This window comes from Ixodes scapularis, unplaced genomic scaffold (assembly GCF_016920785.2).
Source record: "Ixodes scapularis isolate PalLabHiFi unplaced genomic scaffold, ASM1692078v2 PGA_scaffold0__279_contigs__length_252992795, whole genome shotgun sequence".
Classification (NCBI taxonomy): domain Eukaryota; kingdom Metazoa; phylum Arthropoda; class Arachnida; order Ixodida; family Ixodidae; genus Ixodes; species Ixodes scapularis.
Window position 1 is genome coordinate 78,476,924 of NW_024609835.1, and position 22,582 is coordinate 78,499,505.

At 40.9% G+C, this 22,582-nt stretch overlaps 2 protein-coding genes across 2 annotated transcripts in view; both read left to right on the top strand.

Annotated features, from left to right (window-relative positions):
• Window positions 1-22,582, top strand: part of LOC8032821 (sex peptide receptor) — a 43,438-nt gene that overhangs the window by 16,073 nt on the left and 4,783 nt on the right. The gene's annotated exons all lie outside the window — the stretch shown is intronic.
• LOC120839115 (sex peptide receptor) lies at window positions 14,935-16,090 on the top strand. The gene has a single exon (XM_040209346.3). The coding sequence runs from the start codon at window positions 15,068-15,070 to the stop codon at window positions 16,088-16,090; it is 1,023 nt and encodes a 340-aa protein (XP_040065280.1). The 5' UTR covers window positions 14,935-15,067.

Genomic DNA, 22,582 nt, shown 5'->3' on the forward strand with positions numbered 1-22,582 from the left:
ATTTGGGGACACATAGATTATTATTTTGTTAGGCTTCGTTTAATGCAGCTTCCAATTTTGGTTGCATAAATTATCTCTGGACCTGTAAGAGGCAGCACGCAAAAGCATAAACCGTGATTCGATTGAATTTATTAGTCCCGTGTGTCTCTCAGTTCTGGTCGCTCCTTTCACGTTCCAGCGGAACCATATGTTTTACTAACCGTACCGTCTATTTCACCGAAAAGGAAGATAGGCGTCGAGAGTCTGCATATTGTGAAGTTGGGCTTTTTCTTTTTTTCGTTATACCCCTCTGGAGCAAGCGGCATGTCTTGCGCTGATTGTAGTCGTAGTCTTTTCTTGTTTTTCGAGTTACTTTGAGTTAGTGGTTCTCTTCTTCGTAGAAGCTGACCTTCTGCAGATAATGCATTTTAGCACCTTGATGAGAAAGTACCACCAGCTATGCACAGTTCTGGAAATGGTGACTGCTATACTCGATTCAATACCTGGTAGCATTCGTAAATTTTAATCAGACTTTTGTTGCCTTTGTTGTATAACACGTTGTGCAACGTCCTTTGGTCTCTAGAACAAATAGGTAATGCACTAATCACCGAGGGCAATAATATTCTGCTATATTGACTTATGAATCGTTTAATGGTGGACTTCATAGCAAGGCAATTTTTGTGCCACTTAAGATTCTCAGGGTTCGAAATCTTTCTAAACAAGTTTTTTGGCACCCCTTATGACTATTTCGGCCGTGCCACTAGATTGAGCCGTGGTAGCTCTTACCGTCAAGTTCTTCCTTCATTGTGGCAACCCTTGGCTCCCAAACGGCGAACTATCACCACTTCAAATCTTCACAGAGAGGCTATGTAGTTACGAAACTATTTAAGAACGTTTTTACTTGGATGTTGTGAAGCATTTATGTTTTCAGCCACCATATAAAATGAAAAAAAAAATGCCGTGGTTATCTAGTGCCTTCTTAAATGAGCGCCGTATGGTTGCATTGGCATTGCAGGGATGAGAAATCGAATCTGGACTTCTTTAAACTGTAGATCTGACATCTGCTGTACATGTCGTACTCGTGTTTGGTACCAACAGTGATTCTGGCTCATGGATGATTCTTTGGAGCTTTATTCTATCGTCTTCTGTTTAATTCCATTTCATTTTACAGCGATAGCTGCCTATGGATTCTTCCCACCACTGGAAAAGACGTCCGTTCTTGCAGTAGCTTATGTTGTTGATGCTGTATTTGGCGATCTAGGGCGTCCATTGCTTGGGCCCACTGCGTGCAAAGCGGAGACGTCACCACTAAGCAAAGCAACAGCTTTAACAAGCCGCTCTATACATTGATATTTTATAGAACCTGATGCCCACTGCACGCGCTCTCTGTGGAAGCAAAATATTGTTCGGTGCACACGTGTATTAAGCTGCATAAATTTCCGTAGAACTACGTGTGGGGGGCACAAGAAATAAGAGGGGGGGGGGTGATATAAGTGAGCCCATGCCTTGTTGACTCGTGTTATATGTGTTGTTTGTGACAGCTGGAGATACATCCACAGAGTCGCACCGTATGACGATGGCGGGTGCGCAAGAAATGAATGCCCGTTGCTTGGAGTCCCGTATACAGTTTTGCAGCCCTCCGCGCCGTCTTCTTCGAGTCGTATACATGGAATTGCGTGCGAAGTAAGTCGACGGACAAAACCTGGGCGCGCTTTGAGCCATTTGAAACACACAATGCGAAGCTTTTTTTGTTTATTTTTGTCGATAAAAGGATCCGACGACGCCTCCGTGGCGCCGCAATAGCATGTTTGCAGCGTCGTTGGTGTAAGGCGGTGAGAAAAGTGCGTCGTCACGCATGAAAGCTGGAAGCTCGCAGGTTCTTTGTTTGCTTATTTACGCGTTCAAAATAACTTCAAATTTATTTTGACGTGCGTGACGTCACTTTTTTTACCGAGTTTTCGTGACATTCCGGGACCACGTTTTCGTGACATCGACTTACCAAATTTGCGCCCCTTCAAAACCTATTTTGACGTGCGTGGCGTCACTTTCGTGACCAAGTTTTTGTGACATGCTGTGACCAAGCTTCCGTGCCATCAACTTGGCGACTTTTCAACCCCTTCCAAATGTTTTTGGTTTGACGTGCGTGACGTCAGTTCTGTGACCATGTTTTCGCGACATCAACTTCCCAAGTTTGCACTCCTTCCAACTTTTTTTTTTTTTTTTGACGTGCGTGATGTTATTTCTGTGACCAAGTTTTCGTGACACTGACTTCCAAACTATGCTCTCCTTCGAAGTCCGAAGAAAGACATAGTTCAACGTAAAAATAGCAGATAACGAAGTTCCGCTGTCACACCGTCAATCACAAAAGCTCGTGCCGGGGGACGCGCTTTCACGCGCTGCGAAAAAAAAAAATAATAATAAGGGCGTTTGGAACAAGTTTGGTCAGATTTCTACATTTTCCTGAACACTTTTGTTCACACATCCTACGGTGAGTGAACGCGACGACGATGACCAACGATGTTTTCGTGACGTGTCGGAGCAATCGCTATGACTGTACTGTAGACTAACACAGGACTGCTAAATTTGTTTGTAGTTTTATTTTGACGTATAATGCACGAATTAAGCAAAAACATAGGATTGAGGTTACACAATATCAACTGCAAAATAGTAAAAATCACCATGTGTCTATTGTATATTACATAACCTGGTTTCAACCACCAGCTCCGCGCTGCAAGCATTTCAAACGAAACATTTAACATAAATAGCGTTTGGTTCTGACTTTTTCCGCCCACAGGAAAACCGACTTCTGCCATAAATCGCTCCAATAAGCAAGAGGATATTAAGTGCCTTCGCTCTTAAACGGCAATAAAAGAGTACGGGTTTGTAAACTGACTGACCGAGTAGAAAAATGTAAGCGTAGTTGATCGCTGATCGTCACCAAATGACCTACATGAAACCTCGAGGGAACCCAGCCCTCGATAAAAATGCGCCATTTTGGTTCATTAAAACGGTACGTGACTCTACGAACCGCGGACTGAAGCGATACTTTAGGACGTGCGTAACGAGCTTTTCAGCCTCATTCCTTTCGTCACTCTCCAAATAGACAGCGGCCAGATTAAATTGGTCAAACTTCAGGAGCTCCCCCCCTTTTCCGTCTAGATAATGAAACTTGGCTTGACGTGCCTCACGGGGGCTTGGGGGACCTTAATCGTACCACGACAGTGACCCTAGGCATACGAATTTTCTTATCAATTCTATCATGAATAGATAGGCTTTATTTTTTCCCGAAGATTTTATAAATCCGTATGCTTATCTGAGAGCATACTTTAAAAATATAGTGAGCCGCCGTCGCTAAATTTTGTATTCTACCCAGTTATCCTAGGAAAACGAAAAAGGAGGGAAGCAGTCTTCCATAGCAGATCGAATTGCAAAAGGCTGTAGAAGAATGTGTACTTGGTACAGTATTTTTGTTGGATTTCTTATGCGCCTTCGCGAGTCTTACGCCTTTTGGGGAGCGGTAATGAGAATTTATGGGACCGGTTAATTGGAGGCACTTTGGGCTGTAACCATTAATATTAATGACACGTGGAGGCTTAACCAGAGGCTAACCATGTCATTGTATTTTTTGTTAATGATATATTTTTATTGACTTTTATTGACTCAAACCTTTTATTGACTTGCGTTCAGGCCTCGGTAAAAAAAAACCACAAAAAAAACAACAACTAAAGAACAACTTTGTTTCTTTCATAATTCCTATGCCATGTACTGTCATTTTGCATTTAGAAATTTCGTGACAATTTGCGTTCTCAAACATTTATCTTGGTTGTCGTTATAATGACCAAATTGAAAACAGCATTTTTCACAAATTATTTAGAACTGTTATTCACGCAGTAAATCAACTGTATTCTTATTCACGCGGTAAAGAGTAAAACGGTACTGTGAGTCTAAGATATTGTATTTTAGACCGCGTGCAACCGGAAATCTTGACCCCGTCTAAGACATTGTCAATAAAAAATATATTTCATCGACCGGTCCTAAAATTAAGCCTCTTGGATCATGGAATGGGTGAAGTAACGTCCATTTACACTTAACTTTATATTTAGAGATTTTTTAAATATTTTTTGTGACGTTTTCTGGGTCTTTAACATTAACCGAATGTAATATTCGTGTACTTTAGTCTATGTTTTTAATGCCTGCCATAAAATTGTGTCCAAAATCCAAAATAACCTATTCAGAGAAGATTATGTTTGGTCACTTACTTGCGAAACGCGCTGGTAGCCAATCGCTGCAGACAAGAGGAGAATCCTAGCGAATGACGATAATTAAGGTCTGAACATACGATGTCCGTAGAAAAAATAAGCAAGCGCTCCCACCCTTTGATTTCGCCTCTGCACGACACCACACTTTACAAATACAGTGCTCTCTCAAGTACCTGGAAGAGCTGAGTGGCTTGATCTACATTATGTTTAGACCTAAACAGATAGTCTGCGCTGTGGCACTTGGCATGGCGAAGCGTTGGGTTCAATATAGTAGCGGTAAATTAGACGCTTCAGATTTCATAGCGTGAAGTATCTGAGCTCGGTAATTTTCTCCGACCGTTCGGTTGTTCAGGTTGTTCGCAGTAATTGACCTCATGCGTACGAAAGTGAAACAGCATGATCTTGTTTTCATTCAGTCTGCACGTTTACAGGGTGCACTGCATATGAATTGCCACAAGTACCCGTCGGGCAACGACAATCGGCGCTCAATAGTAGTTCCTTGTTAAACTCGCCATTTTATGGGAGAATACTTTCGTGACGTTTCAAAAGTGGAGCGTGCAACTACACAGTTTTATACGGCATTGAAGATCCGAAAGTTCAGAGTGGGCAGATACCCTCACGGCTATTTCCCCAGGAAGTTATTGCCAAGTTTGGCCTAGTCAAAAAACCATAATTTAGGAAACACGAGTAAACTGATTAGTATGCCCCAGATATCTTTTTTCTTAGACAAACATGTGCATATCCAAATGAAATCGTACCGTATATCTTACGATGGCGGCGACAAGGCGACTGCCCCGTACGCTTGATCACCCTGATGGAGGATGCACGACAGGTTTTCATATGAATGCATATTTGGAGGTTCACTAACTGTACCTGCCTTGAAGAATCTCAATGTTAATATTACAAACAAAGGTACGGCTCATGGAGGTGTTCATAAGCAACGACACACGTCTCTTTCAGTAAACTTCACCAACCCTGTTGAAGTTTTAAAATACACTCTCGGGAAGTCCTGCTAAATAGTGAACTGCCTCGCGATGCGTCCCAATTAGCCCATACGACAGTTATTAATTTTTTTTTTGTTGGGGGGGGGGGCAACTTATCCGGTGAAATGTAGAGCAGAGCAGGATAGGTTTCGATGCCTATGGGGGTTCAGTCACAAATATTGTGTCCACTCCTCGTTGGCAATCAAACTGCACCTCTTGTTGCTTTCATGGACTGCTGCATAGCACATCCTGCGTTAGAAAAGCCATTCCGTTGAAACTCTTGTAACATAAAGCTTGCGGTGGATGCATCTGTGTATCCGTCAATTAAGGTGTATGAGAGAAACTGTGACGACACAAACCGAGCAAGTTAACATTTTCAATCTGGCTTTTTTACCCACATTCCTTCTTTTTCCTTTACATTATTGGCATCAATGAATATAGCAACAAAATGAAAAATGGAAAATGAGTTTTCTGATTAGAGTTATCATTTATATATTTATTTTAAATTGCTGTCAAATTTGGGTACATCGTTCTGGTGGGACAACGGAAGAACGTTTGTCATCATTCGATCGAGGCCTTCGGTTCTTCATGAGCTAATTTTAATGCGGCCTCGCCGGTAAAAAAAGAAAAAGGAACCATACATTTGCATGAGCGAAGGGCTACTTCAAGGATGCACCAGATTAATTTGTATCACTATATGTTAGGTTAGGAGCAAGTTGACGCTATCTCACACCACAGTCTGTTACAATATAAGGAGCACGGGAGGGGCGCGTCCTTTACGATTACAGGAAGAAATGGCATTACAATTTCAACGCACCTTTTGTCTGACATTAGAAAAAGCAAACGTCATCGTTCAGGGACCTTTTTTTAAGATTAGGGGCCATTAAAACACGTCCTTCTGCCTCTTGCCGAATGAGCATATGCACATTGGTGAACCGTTCTTGTTTTTTGTAAGCAGCGAACTTTCTACTGTTCTTACGCTGCCACAGACTATATCTTCAAGCTCGAGACGTACAAAGGATTGATATTCGTCTCCGCTCCTATACATGCCTACGCACCAACATCTCTGCAACTCATGCAGTGAACCAGTCACTGCGATCTGCGGTGCGTGCTTGTGGAATAAAAATGTCCAAAAGGCCGTTCAGCTCAAAAACTAACTCTTCGTAGATTAAGTAAAGTGAATTCAGCCCCACGTTTTACTCCTCTATTGTCTACAAGTTTTTAGAGTGGAACTATATTTGTTTTGTACTTCATTTCCTTAGCGCGGTTTGTAAATTCCAATTATTGGCTTTCCTTGTGCCCTGCGAAAGAGCAAACATACAGTGCTCACAAAACTTATACGACACACTGAGTTAGGCCTTATTTGGAGGGAGCGTTACCCTACGGTATTCGAAGAACTACTCCATTATCTAGCGCTCATTACAACAGCCGGGGCAGGGGAGGCCGTCACTGAAACTCGAAATCGTAGCTTAAAAGTAGACCACGTATTTTCGGTGAACGTATGCGGAATAGGGGTGCGAGAGTGTGGTGAAAAGCGTAAATTAGCCGTAAGGCAAAACTGCTTCTCCGGTCGAGCCTTGATGTTGGAACTTGGACGAGAGGCCTTTCCTGTTTGGGCAGTTCAGTTCAGTGCTACGTCATAAATAAGTTCATTGGATGCTGTCAGGATAGTGCTGCCTTGGGCACAGTTTAAGCGCGTCAAGCACTGTGTGTGCCCACCAAACTTGTACGGAACGCACGGCAACAATAGAGTGCACTGGTGCGACTAGATGAAGTCCCTTGGTATAGAAATTAAAGAGAAGATGCAAGCGAGCGGGTGAACTTTCAACAATATAAAAACCGAGATGTAGGACAAAAGGAGAAGAAAAAAGGGGACAACACATGATTGGATTGTTTAATATTTTTGAAAACCGGACACGACGGACGACGAAAAAGGGGATAACACATAAAACGTGTGAAACGCAGCCAATGAACTGCAGAGGCTGCGTTTTAGACGTTTTGTGTGGTTTTCCCTTTTAGATGCGGAGCATCTCTTGCTCGGGTCTATGTCCCGCGGCGTCGTAGTCCGCACTCGCACTACGCATGCGCAACTCTCCTCCTTCCCTCTCTCCAATAGCTGCGCGGTACTCTCTCCGCTCTCTCTCTCTACCAGCTGCGTGCACTTCGCGTGCGTTCGCTTCTACTCACACCGCGCGCGCATGCGCAACTCTCCTCCTCTAGTCTCCTCTTCTTCAAGTGTGAATATAAGCAGCGTTCAGTTCACCGCTGTTGGCTCCACTTCACTCCGTTCTTCCGATGAAGTGTGATGGAAGCAACAGTCCCGTCAGTAAGTGGGTTGGCGCAAGCAAGCGTCAGCACCACCCCACAAACTAACAGCAACGCTACGTCCACTGACGACAAAGCTGCGCAGCGAAGGGCACGCGACGCTGAGCGCAAACGCTTGAAGCGAGCAGCCGACCCTGAACTACGGCAACGAGAAGCGGCGTCCATTCGTCAACGTCGAGCGGCGGATGCTGAACTACGAGAACGTGAAGCAGCGGCGGTTCGAGAGCGTCGAACAGCAAAACCTGAGGTTCGGGACTGTGAAGTTCAACGTAAACGTACGAAGCAAGCGGCGGAACCCGACCTTCGAGAACGGGAAGCCGCGTTGGTTCGTGAACGTCGAGCAGCAGAGCCTGAGGTTCGGGACCGTGAAGTTCAACGTAAACGTACGAAGCGAGCGGCGGAACCCGACCTTCGAGAACGGGAAGCCGCGTTGGTTCGTGAACGTCGAGCAGCAGAACCTGAGATTCGGGACCGTGAAGTTCAACAACGTTACTTACACCGTTAATAACACCGTTAACAACGATCCGCTATGCTCCACATTACCCCCCGGTTCCCCTCGGGAAGATGGTGTAATTTTTTCGTTGTCTGCGGTCTCCGGTTGTTCAAAAATCTGTAACATCAGCCAGCTTGCCTGCCTACTCACTCTATCTTCACTCTGGATTGTTTAATTCCTTGCGGTCATCGAGAATTTCCGCGGCCGTTCATCCATGCAGTGTATAGGATGCGGCACGCACGCAGATAGCAAATCACTTTGCCAGAGGAAATGAGTTTGGCAAATCGGGAAGCGTTGATAAGGTTACGCAACTAGTATGTTTAGAAGCGAAATGTAAAAAGAGTTAAATGCAAATATACTTTTAAATAACTGCACATCAATGTTATTATCAGAATATTTCTTGGGTGTTAGATGAATCTTAAGAGTCTCCATTTTTATTTAAAAAAAAGCCAAATACCGACTTTCTGACTGTGCAGTCTCTGATATAATTAGGTATATAAATTCACGGTGGTGCAGTGCATTCTTAATGTTTTTTTAAAAATATTTTGTTCCTCTCTCAAATTTTTATACCGGGATGTTTTTTGCCATTCGCTCCTGAACAGATCGAAAGATTGAATACGTTTGGCTCGGCGCCCTTCTCAATCCGCTTTGCATTTCTCGGGAATATCTCAAATACATCCTATTCCTGGCACCACCCCTGGTAAATTGTATACCCTTAGTACCGCTTTTTGCTCGATTCCTAGAGTGCGCGCACGTGATCCTGGCGAATCCCCAGTTTCCTTACTTTTATTTAATCATTCTTGAAACCTTCATGTTCTTTATATTGACATGTTTCCGCATATAGTTCACCATCTCAGAAATGGTCCTTCACTGTTGGAGTTAGCTATCCAATCTTTATAATGGGCTTGTTCGGATAACCATTCTTAGTTTGGTAAACCGAATAGGTTTAGAGATTGCACTCTGAGCCTGAGCTTACAGCGCTGAATCGTGAGTCCGGCCCGTGCTTAATGTGGCTTTGGAAAATTTAAATGTTAGAAAAAATAATTACTCATTGCGCATAAGAAGAAACAGACGTCGAAGCAGAAACTGCATTGTACACTTCGGATCATCTGCCAATTTCGTAAACGTTACAATTGAATACAGCACCGTTCGAATTCTCGCTGCCTTCAATATATTTTGACAGCGACAATGGCGAGAGAGTACACATCATTTCTCCCTCATTCACTTCGGCTTAAAAAAATGGCAGTCTAAAAGGCTGAAGAAATGTGTTTAGAAACTCCACTCTCTTAATCGAATACTTAAAAACCTTGCTCCCAGTGGCCACCAGGTTATCATGTGGAAAGTCAGTTATTCTTACCGACACTCGCCTCAGAAAATGTGTGACGTGCGTATGAGGACGGTGCGCTTACTTAACGGCAACAAACAGCGACCGCGAATAAAATTGGAGGAAGAGCGCGGCTATCTAGTGGATCACTAACAAAGCTAAAACCTCATAACCAAGCAGACTCAAACCAAACCATTGCCCTCTAAAGGAGCGAGAAAATAACCTCTTAGAAAGCCTGCTCACCGTACTTGAGGAGAAAACTAAAGCGGTCTTCATTCACAGGAAGTTTTAATCAGGACATGGTTAATGTTGTTAGTGCGTCAGTTTATGGCTACGCTGAATCATTACGGTGAAAAACGGAATGTCTTCTCACTGAAGGGCTGATCATATTCACGGATTTCCCGGAAATGCCCGTGGATCATATTCACAAATTCACGGGCATTTCTGAGAAAAAAAAAACTGTTTTTCGGCCCGCGTAAATGAACTATGCATCTCAAAATGCTCGAACTCCGCTAAATTGTGACGCTAGCAGTTGGGATAGGACGCCAAAGTTTGAGAACATGACGTTACCTGAATAAAAAAACATATGACAAAGGCAAAAGCTCTCTATAAGCCGACATCTGCCGAAGCCTACTATCCTCAAAACAAGAACTGACATTGTATACGCATGTGTGATTTATATCAGCAAAAAACACTCTCAGCAAAAAGAAAAAAAAATGTTTTTTCTTACAAATTTTTTATTTTACAATGAAATAGATGCAGCAATAAAACGGAGCGCCAAATATGTGTCAAGATCTTGAATTTTTTATCTTTTATTGGTTGACATCCCGATTAACATAGTGTTGAACGTCTTCCTGATGTTCTGTAATAACTAACCATACAACAATCTAATTAATTTTCAGCTGTTTTCTTACACTGTAACATTTGTTTGTTATTTCTCTTTAGAATCAGAAGGCAATGTGAAGTAACTTATAAACCTCACCTCTCCGAGGATACTAAAATCATCCCCAAGAGCCGGTACACAAACAACGCAATATTAGGTTAATTTATACTTGTGCACGCTCATTTTAAGCCTTGATTATTAGAGTTTTCCTACGGCAAACCTTAACGCCTTGTATTTGTTGCATGAGACGTGAGTGACTGTTGAACTAATAAAGAATATATAACAGGTCTGGTAGTATGCATGTTTTTCTAAATATGCAACACTCGCACTTTTATATTCGTGTAGTACCGTAGTGGTTGGAGCTTTTTCAATATTTCGGCCGTACAACGTGTGAACGCCCATATTACCTAAATCTCAGAAATTCACTTTAGTTGGGTTGCAGCAGCAGCGGTTTTGTCGGCCTCCGTGCAAAGGTGTGTCCAACCCAAATTTGGACGCCTAATGCGATCATACTTTTCCAAGGCAATCAAGATGAAACGACGGGCAATCATACTTCAGGTAAGCTTAACCTTTTACCTCCTTTAAAAAAAATTCGTTATTATTTGAAGTTTTGATTTGTTCCTTGTTTACATAAAGAAATTTTCACACTTTAGAGCGAGTGCTTTAAGAACCCCTGCTGCTTCACTCAATAGACGAATGCACTGTTTTGCCGATGGCATCATGCTTGTAGAATTTGTTTTATAGCATGTGCTAATCCTGTTTGCAGCGCGAGCGTTCTGGTTCCTGTATTCCTGACAATGCTCGCATGTCCTAAATATGAACTTGCAGCTGTAGAATATTCTAAAGCGGGACAGCTGCTTAGCCATCGGGGGTGGAGTTGGAGATCAGGTACTTTGTTTTAGCCCGTCAGTGATCGGCTTTACAGGCCTTGTGGACAAAGTTCACTATTTATTTTATGCACATTCGGCACGGACGCCGAGACCAGGATGGTTATTCAGAGACACACTGCCTTACGCTAAGTCTCGGGAATGATGGGGAAAGCAGCTATTCCGCATTATAAAAAAGTAAGCTAAGAGACGTAAAATAATTGAGTTGCGTGTAGCTTATAGATCCTCAATAAAATGGTCAGCCTTCTGCGTACCCATGCTAGAAATAGTCGGCAATGTGATAATCACTCTGTCGTTTTTTTTGTTTTTTTTGTGCGGTAAAAACAAGAAATAGTGTATCTGGAGTTAATAAATTGACTCAATGGGCTGACGGGGTTGAATTCCGATAAACGCTGTAATGTCTAGATCGAGACTTCACATAATATTACTTCGCGCTGCGTGCCTAAAAAATGCACAACTTGTCTAACTCGAAAATTTGTGTAAGGCGCGACATTCACTGGGGGGAATTTGACGTTCCGAGCTATTTTAGTTGAATAAAGAAAGGTTTGATTAATCTGATTTTATGGAAATATTTCTTTTTTTTTTGTTTGGAAGTATTGTTCAAAATGTTTGCCCTTTGTGTGTTAATTATGTATTCATTTGGATTTTCGATGTTAAAATATAGTTATTCCTTATTTCTAACAAGCCAGCATTACTATAGATTAAGCTTTAAAATATTGCAAGTACTACAGTCTTGGCGGAATTATCAAATTAGTTTCTTACAATACATACTATCTTACAGTTTGTTATATTGATGCACCTTTGGAATATTTATGAAGTAATCTAACGTTGCGACACACAATCAGTGAAACATCAAGACCAATCGCAATTAACAAACTTGACTGCATCTGATATGCGTATATATTCAATGTGTCTGCTTTTAGGTCGTACAAAGTGTTGTTGATTCCTACATAGTGTGAAGGAATGAGTGCTTTTAAAATAAAAACATACCCCTCAACTAATTCATTTATTCTGCGGAACGCTGCTTCATGAAACAAATTTAGTTGTAAAATTTCTGAAGTTCAAAACATTAAGCTGCTTATAATGAAGTCGGGGCTGATTCCATCGTTACTGGCTCTTGGTTATTTTCTTGTTTGATCCTATGATCTCGTAGGCAACCGAATATTAATAGTTTGCTTGATGCGGGTAGCGTCATTTTACTTCAAAGATTTCTAAGATTATACTGGCTAAATATTGGTGTTTGCATGCGAGGTAGTCTTCGCCCTATCACAGGGAAATTATAGTGAAAGTGAATAATTTATTCTCAATAATTAAAAGCAACCGGTGTTTTCTGGGACCTCCTTGGTATTTAAATTCGTTTATGTTGATGATTTTCATTTTTTAAAATTTGTATAGACATCTGCAAAGAATCGCATGATTTGCTTAGACTAATATGCAAATATTGGTGTAGTGTGCTTTTCGACGAATAATATACACCTCCTTTAAAATCTGCAGTCACTTTGTTTGGCAAAATTATGATTGAATTCATAAATGATAGTGTTACATTTCTATTTGGTTCCAAAAAATGTATTTTTCGTGCTTTCTAGAGTGTCGTTGAATTCATGAGAGAAAATAGTTTCCAGCTGACATCTTGCCAGTTTTGTAGTTCTGGTAGATATATACAAACAACATTTCCAAACCCATAGCAAAAAAAAAAGTTTTGTATGTTTTTGAAGCGATAATTAATATCGACAGGGTGTAGTATTTGCATATGAGCAAGAAAAGGCGCAAACAAATACGCAAGAGAAGGCGAAATAAAAAAAAACAACTTATATATGAGCAAGAGAAGGCAAGAAAAATATAAACTTGCATGTTTCATGTGAATAGACTTGTGCAGAATTTTAACACTGATTGGCTCATATAAATGTATACACGATTCAACTTTTTAACCACCCATGGTATGCATTAAACATATTTTAATGGGTGCAGATCATAGTTCATGGTCGAGCTTGAATTCGCGTTTCAATGTTTTAAGTTCGCAACACCTGAAGATAAATTTCGCTTAATTTATCTGTGAAATTTATCCTTAAAAATTGTAAAAACGCTTTTGTGGCATTTATTATAATAAGGATTCCTTTACATTTCCTAGAAAAAATAGGTTCTAATTTTCGAGATTTAAATCTCTGTTATCAACTCCGCTTCCACGTCATGAAATTACATTTGTTTAGTTCTACATAAAAAAAAAATCATTGTAGATGTGCCACTTTCCGGAACCATACCTAAGAGTATTGACCAGAAAAAAAAAAGTGCACTGATTTTTAAAGCAACTTACTTGAAACAACTTATGAACTCTTTTATGAATAATGTATGGAACTGCATGCTTATCGTCTGGTGCTTCAAATTTTAAACACGTTGGACCAATGCATGAATATCAGCTTTACGGCAGAAAGTATTCCGTAACCTACGTAGCAATCACAACAACGAGGAGTAGGTACCTTTAGGCGTTAGTTAGAAATGCGCTATAAAGTGCATCTCCGTTTTTAGCGCACCCCTCCTGATATTAAGGAAGGTTATGTGCAATCATTAAGGTCACCGAACTTAGTTGTGCGAGTAAAATAAACGCATAAAGACACACCAAGCTGAATGCTGGCCAGACAAAGTGCAGAACAAAGTTAACCTTTTCGTTCTGCGTTATTTTTTTAAATATACGTGGCGTTTATTTTAATTTGAACGGATCTCATATTAAAAATAGAGTTTAGATTTAGAGGAGTGCCGTCTTTACCAGTCTCGGTAAACTTTAGATTAGGGGATAATCGTCGCTGAAAGTTGAAGAATTAACTGAGATATTTTGTTAATTTTTTCATTATAGCATTTAAGGGTTATGTTAGAAGCCCATTATTGAAGGCAATAGACCCTTTCCTAAAGTCAGTGTAACCACTCACTGCAGAGTCAAACCACCCTCTCAAATGGCGGCGCTACAGAGCTTCTCCACACCAGAAGAAGCGAACGTCTTCGAAACCAAAGAGTAGAAATGAGAAAAGATGTTGGTCCTTTTACGTCACCTTCGATTCACGAAGTGGAGGGTGCTTGATTTAGCCGAGCATGATCTCTTATGACCGCCATTAGAGGGGCAATATTTGAGCTTTCGGGATTGCCACAAGGTGGCTGACTTTTGAAAAGGGTCTATTACTTTTAGAGGGCAGACAAGTTGAAAGAATTTGCGAGAAAGTAATGATATCCGATATATTATTCGATAGATTTTCACGACTTTTTTCACGCAGGTTAAGAATCGCGCGCAAAAGGAGCGCACCAAGCCTTGCCCATAATCACGCTTTGAAGAGTGATGTAGCCGTTGCAGTCGCGTCGTCACCTGGGTCGTCGGCGTACCCACCGAGGACGCGCTGCCGAGATAGTGACATCTAAGCGTCATTGCGGGCAGAGCTGCCGGTGCGTTTTTTGCGTGCACATTTTAAAACGGTTTAACAAACGTGAAAATGTATCAATAGATGCCTTAAAAATCAATATATTTTTGCAAATCTATTCAGTTTGTCTGCGCTCTCATTGTTATTACAGTCAATATTGCAATTGCAAGGTGACCTCTAAGACAAATAAAATAAAAGGCAATTAACGAATTTTAGCTGAAAATGGTACACGTCTAACTCACCCCCCCCCCCCCCCCCATTTTCATATATGTTCGCATTAAAGTCAAACATCCAGTATAATTCTTAATATTTGCATATTAGGTCGAAGTCATGGGGCAGTCCTATATTTGCTTATAACGTGATTAATCTTTTTATTTTACGCAGGGCCAGGCGTCGGCTTCTCCCAAGGCGACAACAACACACCGCCGAAGGAAGAGAGTGGCGTGCCTCTCGCTGAGAACATCACGGGGCTTCTCAACTTAACGAGCCGCGAGGCACCAATTCAGTTCACCCTACCTCTACTGGGCTATGCCATGCCATTTCTTCTCGTAATCACCATCATCGCCAACACCCTCGTGGTGGTGGTACTCTCGCAAAGGCACATGCGCACTCCAACCAACATCGTTCTCTTGGGAATGGCCATCTGCGACATGATGACGCTACTCGTGCCTTCGCCATGGTACTTCTATATTTACTCGCTAGGAAACTACGACGGCATCCTCAAGCCTGCGCCTGCCTGTTACGCCTACAACAGCATGCATGAAGTGATCCCCAACTTTTTCCACACCGCCTCCATCTGGCTAACCTTGTTGCTGGCGGGCCAGCGGTACATCTACGTTTGTCACCCAACAACAGCCAGGAACTGGTGCACTGTGCCCAACGTGATGCGCGTCATCGTATGGATCATGACGCTCGCCCTGGCGCATCAGCTGCCTAGGTTTTTCGACAGGATATACGAAGATGTTCAATTCCGCTGGGAAGGACAAGTTCTCTGGGGATGCAACATGCGCACGGCTCCGTGGGTCGAGTACATATTCGCCGAGCACGCCTACTACATCTTGTACTACGCGTTCAAGGTCATCTTTGTAAACACAGGACCCTGCACCGCTCTGGTTTTACTCAACATGCTGCTGTTTCGGGCTCTCAAGAAAGCGCAGGAGAAGAGGCTCCGGTTGTTCCAGGAAAACCGCAAGAGCGAATGCAAAAGGCTGAGAGACAGCAACTGCACTACCATGATGCTTATAGTCGTGGTCACCGTGTTTCTTCTTGTTGAGATCCCACTCGCTGTCACTGTGCTCTTGCATGTGTTCATCAACACGCTGGACGTGCACCCTGTCTCTTACGATTCCCTGAATATTATCATTTTATTCACGAACTTTTTCATTATGCTCAGTTATCCGGTAAACTTTGCCATCTACTGTGGCATGAGTCGGCAGTTTCGAGAAACCTTCAAGGACTTGTTCATGATGGGTTCAGTCGTAAGCAGGCGCGAAGGCTCCTCTCGGTACTCAATGATGAACGGCATACGACCATCAAACACTGAGACTCTATTATAGTGTTACAAATCAGATACCTCGGGTTTCAAGTTAAGTTTACTAAATATTCAATGAACGCATTCCTAATTTTCTTTGCAGGGAGCTTGATTGTCATCGAATAGATTTTGTTTTAATAGGTGGTGAGAGTTGGACTTGTTCTTCCTTCGTCAAGTATTTGTCAGGCTCAGCGGACATTAGATGAGGGGATTACCCTCACAGCAAGTTGACTACTTAACTAAGTTTTCTAAATTACCGTTTTAGTTATTGACTTTTAGGGTCATGTTGGAATTGCAGCATTGAGGACAATTACTATAAGAGGCCACACAAATCTAAAAAAATAGCCAAACGTAATGGTGTTTTAGTAATTAATCAATAAATCTGGGCGTTTTCTCGCCCGGTTTAAAAATTGTTCTAAAAACTAGAGTCGCAAGCCTTGCCCACAGTGACGCTTGGAAGAGTGACGTCTCCTTTGAATCACGTCGTTACTATATGGGCAGTGTCTCCTTGGCGGGTGCGCCAACTACAGAAATGATGACGTGAACTAAACAACTACATCACTCTTCCAAGCGTTACGGTAGGCAGGGCTTGATGCGCTCTTTTCGTGCGCTATTTTTAAAACGGCAAGGAAAAAAACGCGAAGATTGACTCAATAATATCTAAAAGAAAAATTACGCTTCCGTACGCTCTTCAAATTTGTTTAGCCTCTAATCGTAATTGCTTTCAGTGCAGCAATTCCAACATGACAATTAAAAATAAAACCAATAATTACAACAAGTTTATTTAAAGACTTTAGTTAGTTAGTCCAATTACCCTGACATTAATCCTTTCAACTAACATCTGCCGAGCCCGATAAATTCATGTTAAAAACAAAACGCGTTGAACTCTCACCCCTATAAAAACAAACAAATATGGTCTAATTAAGATCAAACACCCCGAATAGCCCCATTTTCATGTATCATCTAGATTAGGGCTTTACGTTTACTTTTTAAACCACAGATGAGTAATATAATAAATAATCATCACTCTTCCTTTGTAAAGCATTGTAAAGCATTTGTAAAGGTATCGGTTCGAATTTCTCAAGAAATAATAATCATGAACAGGGCTTCTAAAAAGTACAAACATCTATCTTTGTTAACACGTGGTTAACATTAACTACTGCGTATTTTTATATTCAACAGAACTGAAATCATGTTGCTACTAAACTTCAATCGTCACGCGTAATTATATTGTAATATGTAATTATACGATATTACATCGTATAATTAAGTTGTAATATTGACATAGGTCTCTGCAAAGCATAATCCTAGAACCTCAGTTCCAAAGCAAGCGCGAAGTTGTGTTAAACAGCAATTCGTTTGAAAGCACACAGGGACGATTTCTCATTTAAACCAAATACTATTACGTAAGGATTCCAAAACAGATTATGCAGAGAACTATACTACGCTAAAGTGGCACAGTTCAAGGACCTACTACGTAGTATTTGTGTGTGCATATATGTTTAAGCCCTATTCGCTTTTCTTCAATAAATAATTCTAGGATGTGCCTAGGAGAGTGTTCAGGAAGACAAACATACTTTTCTTTTAATCTAACAAACGTTGAACAACCATATACACCTGCACAAACGGCCCAACTCATATTTTACTTTTCGTACTTATCGTCATAATGCGAAGTAACACAAAACAAAACGAACATCACTTCTTACTCCTCAATATATATTCTAGTGTTAGTGATACCGATAAAACACCCCTTGCTTAACATAAAATGTTTGTTTTACATGAACAATCGGAAGGTACCTTCATAGCATCATCATTCATTTTTATATCTAAACAACACGACAAGCGGCAATCGTACCTGGAAATATCTGTACAGAGTATACATTTCTATTGAGAAAACATTGTATATTGTGGTTAATTGTTTGATAAGTAGTGTATTGTTTAGCAAAAGTCAAATGTTTGACTTCTTCTGCAGTCTGTATGTATTTTTAAGCTGCCTTTTTGTTCTTTTTTGTGTGTGATCACATCAGTAAGCACAAGGCAGCAGGACCGGCTGTTTCCGTCAGTGTTTGCTTCATATGTTGTCGTGTGATATATTTGTCGCTGAGGAAAAATTGTGACTTTTGCGTTCATACCTCAATTATTACTGGTAATTTTATTAATGTAATATAGTGTTTAACATGATTCTCCAAACACTATTTGTAAACAAGTGCTTCAATTTTTGCTTGAAGTTAATTGCAAAATAGGAAAGAAAAATCGGCCCAGTGTAATTAATGTTATCTCATACTTTATAGTTTTTTTTATATTTTAAAAATTATTTTAATTAAAGATTCGCAAAACTAACGTTCCGCCGGCAAATCCTTCCTAGGATTAAAGTTTGGAATGACTAACCCTTTTCGGTGCTTTTTTTTGCGCGTTCTTCATTCTAATCATCTGTGTAAAAGTGCCACATATTCTGACAAGGTATGACGACTGATATACTCTAGCTTTTATATATACCACCCTATACACCTACGAGCTTATAAAATGATATCCTGTTGGTGATCTTTTTACACAGATATTTTGGTCGATTTTAACTCTATTTGAAGAGTACTTCTGGTGTTTTGACTTTTATTAGGACCCGAAATGTACACCTTTCTAAACTATATTTTTAATAATATAATATCTATCTGGAAGATGATTATTCTGCTAATGAATATTTTAGTCTATCGAATCTTTCTATTGAGTCATTTGCAAATCCGGTTCTGACGTATGCCAAACTGATCAAATTCACACACGAAGACCCCGGGACAATACAAGCATTAGCTTTCTTTGACAACCATTAAAATTAACGAAAAAAAGCTTCGAATTTGAGTGTGTGCAACTTCAGCCCTGTAGAAATTAGGGTAGCTGGACGCATTAAAAAATTAACTGCAGAATACTGAAGAGCGTGCACTTTTATTTGGAGGTATTTTGAGATTTCCTTCGGCACCTCCAGCATAGTAATGTCAGGTTTCACGGTTGATAGGCATTTTTTATGCTTATACTTCGGAATACAAAACACAATGTAAGAACAGTTATTGCATGCTCTTCCTTTGGCAGAAATAATTGTGCTAACACCCAACCCTTCCTGTTGTTTTTGAAATAGGAATGAAATTAAGTGCGCACAAAACGTAACCCTGATGATATAAACCCGAGACTGGCGCATAAGAGGAAGAAATAGAGACATTGCCTGCCCCTGTTACGTTTTTCTGCACTGTAAAAAAAATATTTCTCCTATCCTCGTCTCGGGTTAATATCATCATGGCAGACTTCCACCAGCTCGCCCGCGCACTGCCTGTAATTCGAATAGGTAAAGATGTAAATGTCTTGACTCTTAAGTGTTTTATTTACTCTAGAATATCAGACAAGAATAGTAAACGTTATTTTTTTCAATTATTAACTCGACCTCACCAGAAAAATACATATTTGAAAGTGCTTTTGACAAATCTATCAGTTAATATGGAGTTGGTTGTATTCTCAACTTTAAAAAAACCTGTAAAATTTGTTTATATTGTGAGGGATTTCACAAGGTGTGGTTTCGGTGTTTTCAATGTTTTCTTGCACGCGATGTTGTTGATGTGTGCACAGCACAACAAAATGTACGCAACATTTCATGCACAATTATATTTCTTGCATCCCTAACGCGTACGCTACGTATCTGGGCACATAGTAGTTTATAACGAACGGTCTTGCACAACCCGTGAATAGAACACCATGAACGGAAAAATGTACAACAGACTCTGCATGTTCCGCGAGTTGATTGTTTCCGCTCTTTATTCTTGGCACATATCAATAAAACTATTTTGATGACCAAGTCGTTGTTTCAATTAGATTATACACTATTCATATACCATTTCTAAGATTCTCTTTATGTTGAATACTGTGGCAATGTACCGGCATACAGGCTGTTTAATTTTAATTCGAACAAAATTAAAAAAAAAATGAGTGATAGGCGAGTTCTGTCTTCTTCATCATGTGTTTATCAGGCTCGGCGGACATTAAATGAGGGTAAACCGTCACGGTGAGTTGACTAAGGAACTAAGCTTCCTTGATTAACTTTTAATTATTTGTTAAAGGGGTGGTGCTGCAATTGCAGTTTTGACGACAATTACTGTAAAGGCCAGGCCGATTTAAAGCATTTAGAAAATAGATGTTAATATATTAATCGACAATTTTTCGCGTTTTCCCCCGACACAAGAGGCGACATAACCTAAACGACTACGCCACTCTTCCAAGTGTGAATATGGGCAGGAATTTATGCGCCCTTTTTGCGTGCGATTTTTAAATCGGGGGAACAACGCGAACATGTATCAGTTAATATCTAAAACATATTACATTTTTGCATTTCTTTAAAGTGATTTGGCTTCTAATGGTAATTGCAGTCAATACTGCAATTCTAACATGGCCCCTAAAACCAACAATCAAGAGGTGAACAAAGCAATTTGAGTTTCTTAGTCAAATAAACAGGACGATTATCCCCCGATTTAATGTACGCCGGGCCGGGTATGGTGAAGATATGGTGAAGACGGCACTCGCCTAACTCACACACTTTTTTTAATCTGTTCGAACTAAAATCAAAACCCTCTATGAGCAAGGACAGCAGCGTTCAAGCGAAGGCCGCAGAGACGTCGTGCAGAGAACACTTGGTGCGCTAAGCTATTAACAAGGTTTGAATGGACACCCAGAATTTGCATCATCACAATATGTCAAACGGATTCATATTATGTCGAAAGTATCCCACACAATAAAATATGCTATAGTCTTACATCTCTTGTAACATAACACACCCAAATACTTCAGTTCGACGTACAACACACTGACGTTGAATTGACTGTACAAACTTTCACGAGCGGCTTAATAGCCGAGTTCTACCACTTATCAAAAATGCTAATGTAGGTGTGAGCGACCTAAAAAAAAAAGTAATTGATGATTCCTCGGCCCTACTGCAAAACCCCAAGAAAAAATCACGTAGTCTTTGAAGCTACTTTAGCACTTCAATGTGTTATATCGCACCGTCATCAAGCCTCTCGTAAAAGTTGGGGCCGTCAGTTCTACGTAAGTGAGCTTTACGGTGAACTGAAGGTATGGGTTGTTGTGTAAAGGGTGTAATAGCTACACCTTTTCTGAATTAATAATATCAAGATTAATTGTTTAATACTTTGTAGCCAGTAACAGGTACATTGGCTATTTTAATAAGTTGTAGCACTCGGCTATCAAGTCGCTCGTGAAAGTTGGTAGTATAAATTCGAAGTCAGTGCAATGGACGTCGAACTGAAGTTGTGGGGTGTATTATGCGACAGAAGGTGTAATGGCATTACCCCTTTTTTAGATTGGCGACGTTTTACCTTTTGTGGCTACAAATTCGTCTGAACCAACTCATATTACCACCGGTTGTACCTAAGCGAAAGTACTTAATATATATATACATGTGCACGAAGCGGGGAGAAAGTGAATCTCGAGTAGTTAGCATAAAAGTACGAGAAAGGGAAAGAGAGCTTGCGAAAAATAGGGCCACAAGTGGGGAATCGAACCCGCAACCTTCGCCTTTCTGGGGCGACGCTTTCATGAATTAAATTAAAATTAACTAAAATTAATTTTCATTAAATTAAAAAAGCCACGGGTCTCAAGCACGCGGCCCGCCGGGCAACCGGCTACGAGCACCCGTATACATTTTTCAAGCGCTAGAAATGGCATGCGCTGCAAAGATCTCATGTCGCCGAACCATTTCCGCCGGACGCGTAGCTCTGCATTTATAACGTATCACATAGTTTGTGCTATTTTGTTCTCATTTGCCTGGTGTTTCAGTTTAATATTTACTTCCGAGCTTTCTTCGCTCAAGAAGGGACCTCGGCAGCGCGAACTCTCGCTCAGCGGGAGAGAAATAGATAACCTGCGAGTTTGAGATTGCCGCCTTCAATTATAATCACTATAAATACGACATTTTTTTCTTCCAAATGGCTGCGATATAAACCTTTAGTAAAGGGACTAATTGAGTGGGAATAATTTCCCAGTGAACTGGGCAACGGCAAAGATAGCGTGCTTGCTCTCGGTCTGTAAAAAATGCCAGCACGTCGGCGGGGTGGGGCCATTTTAATTAGCGTTACTTCGCAGTATTATATCAGGTACGGGACCAAATTAGTGCAGTGAACGAATCAAAGCAAAATATGTCACTGCCAAACTGCGAGTTTACAAAAGAAAAAAAAAAAAGCAGCGAGCTCGAGGGCTTTTTAGAAAATCTCTCAGACCCCCCCCCCCTCCCCCGAAAGGTCAAGGGCCTTACGTTTGCCCTTGACCTTCCTGAAGTGGGCTATTTGCCCCCTTCCAGCCCCCCCTCCCACACACACACACACACATACACTCGAAAGAGTTTGCGCCCACTTTATTAGACCATCCCGGCACTCGTTTCGGCGGACTCATTTTTTGATCAGCTCTGTGTGTAATGTAAATTTCGAATTCGCTTAACTGGGCCAGCCATATATTATGCAAATGAACATGCTCA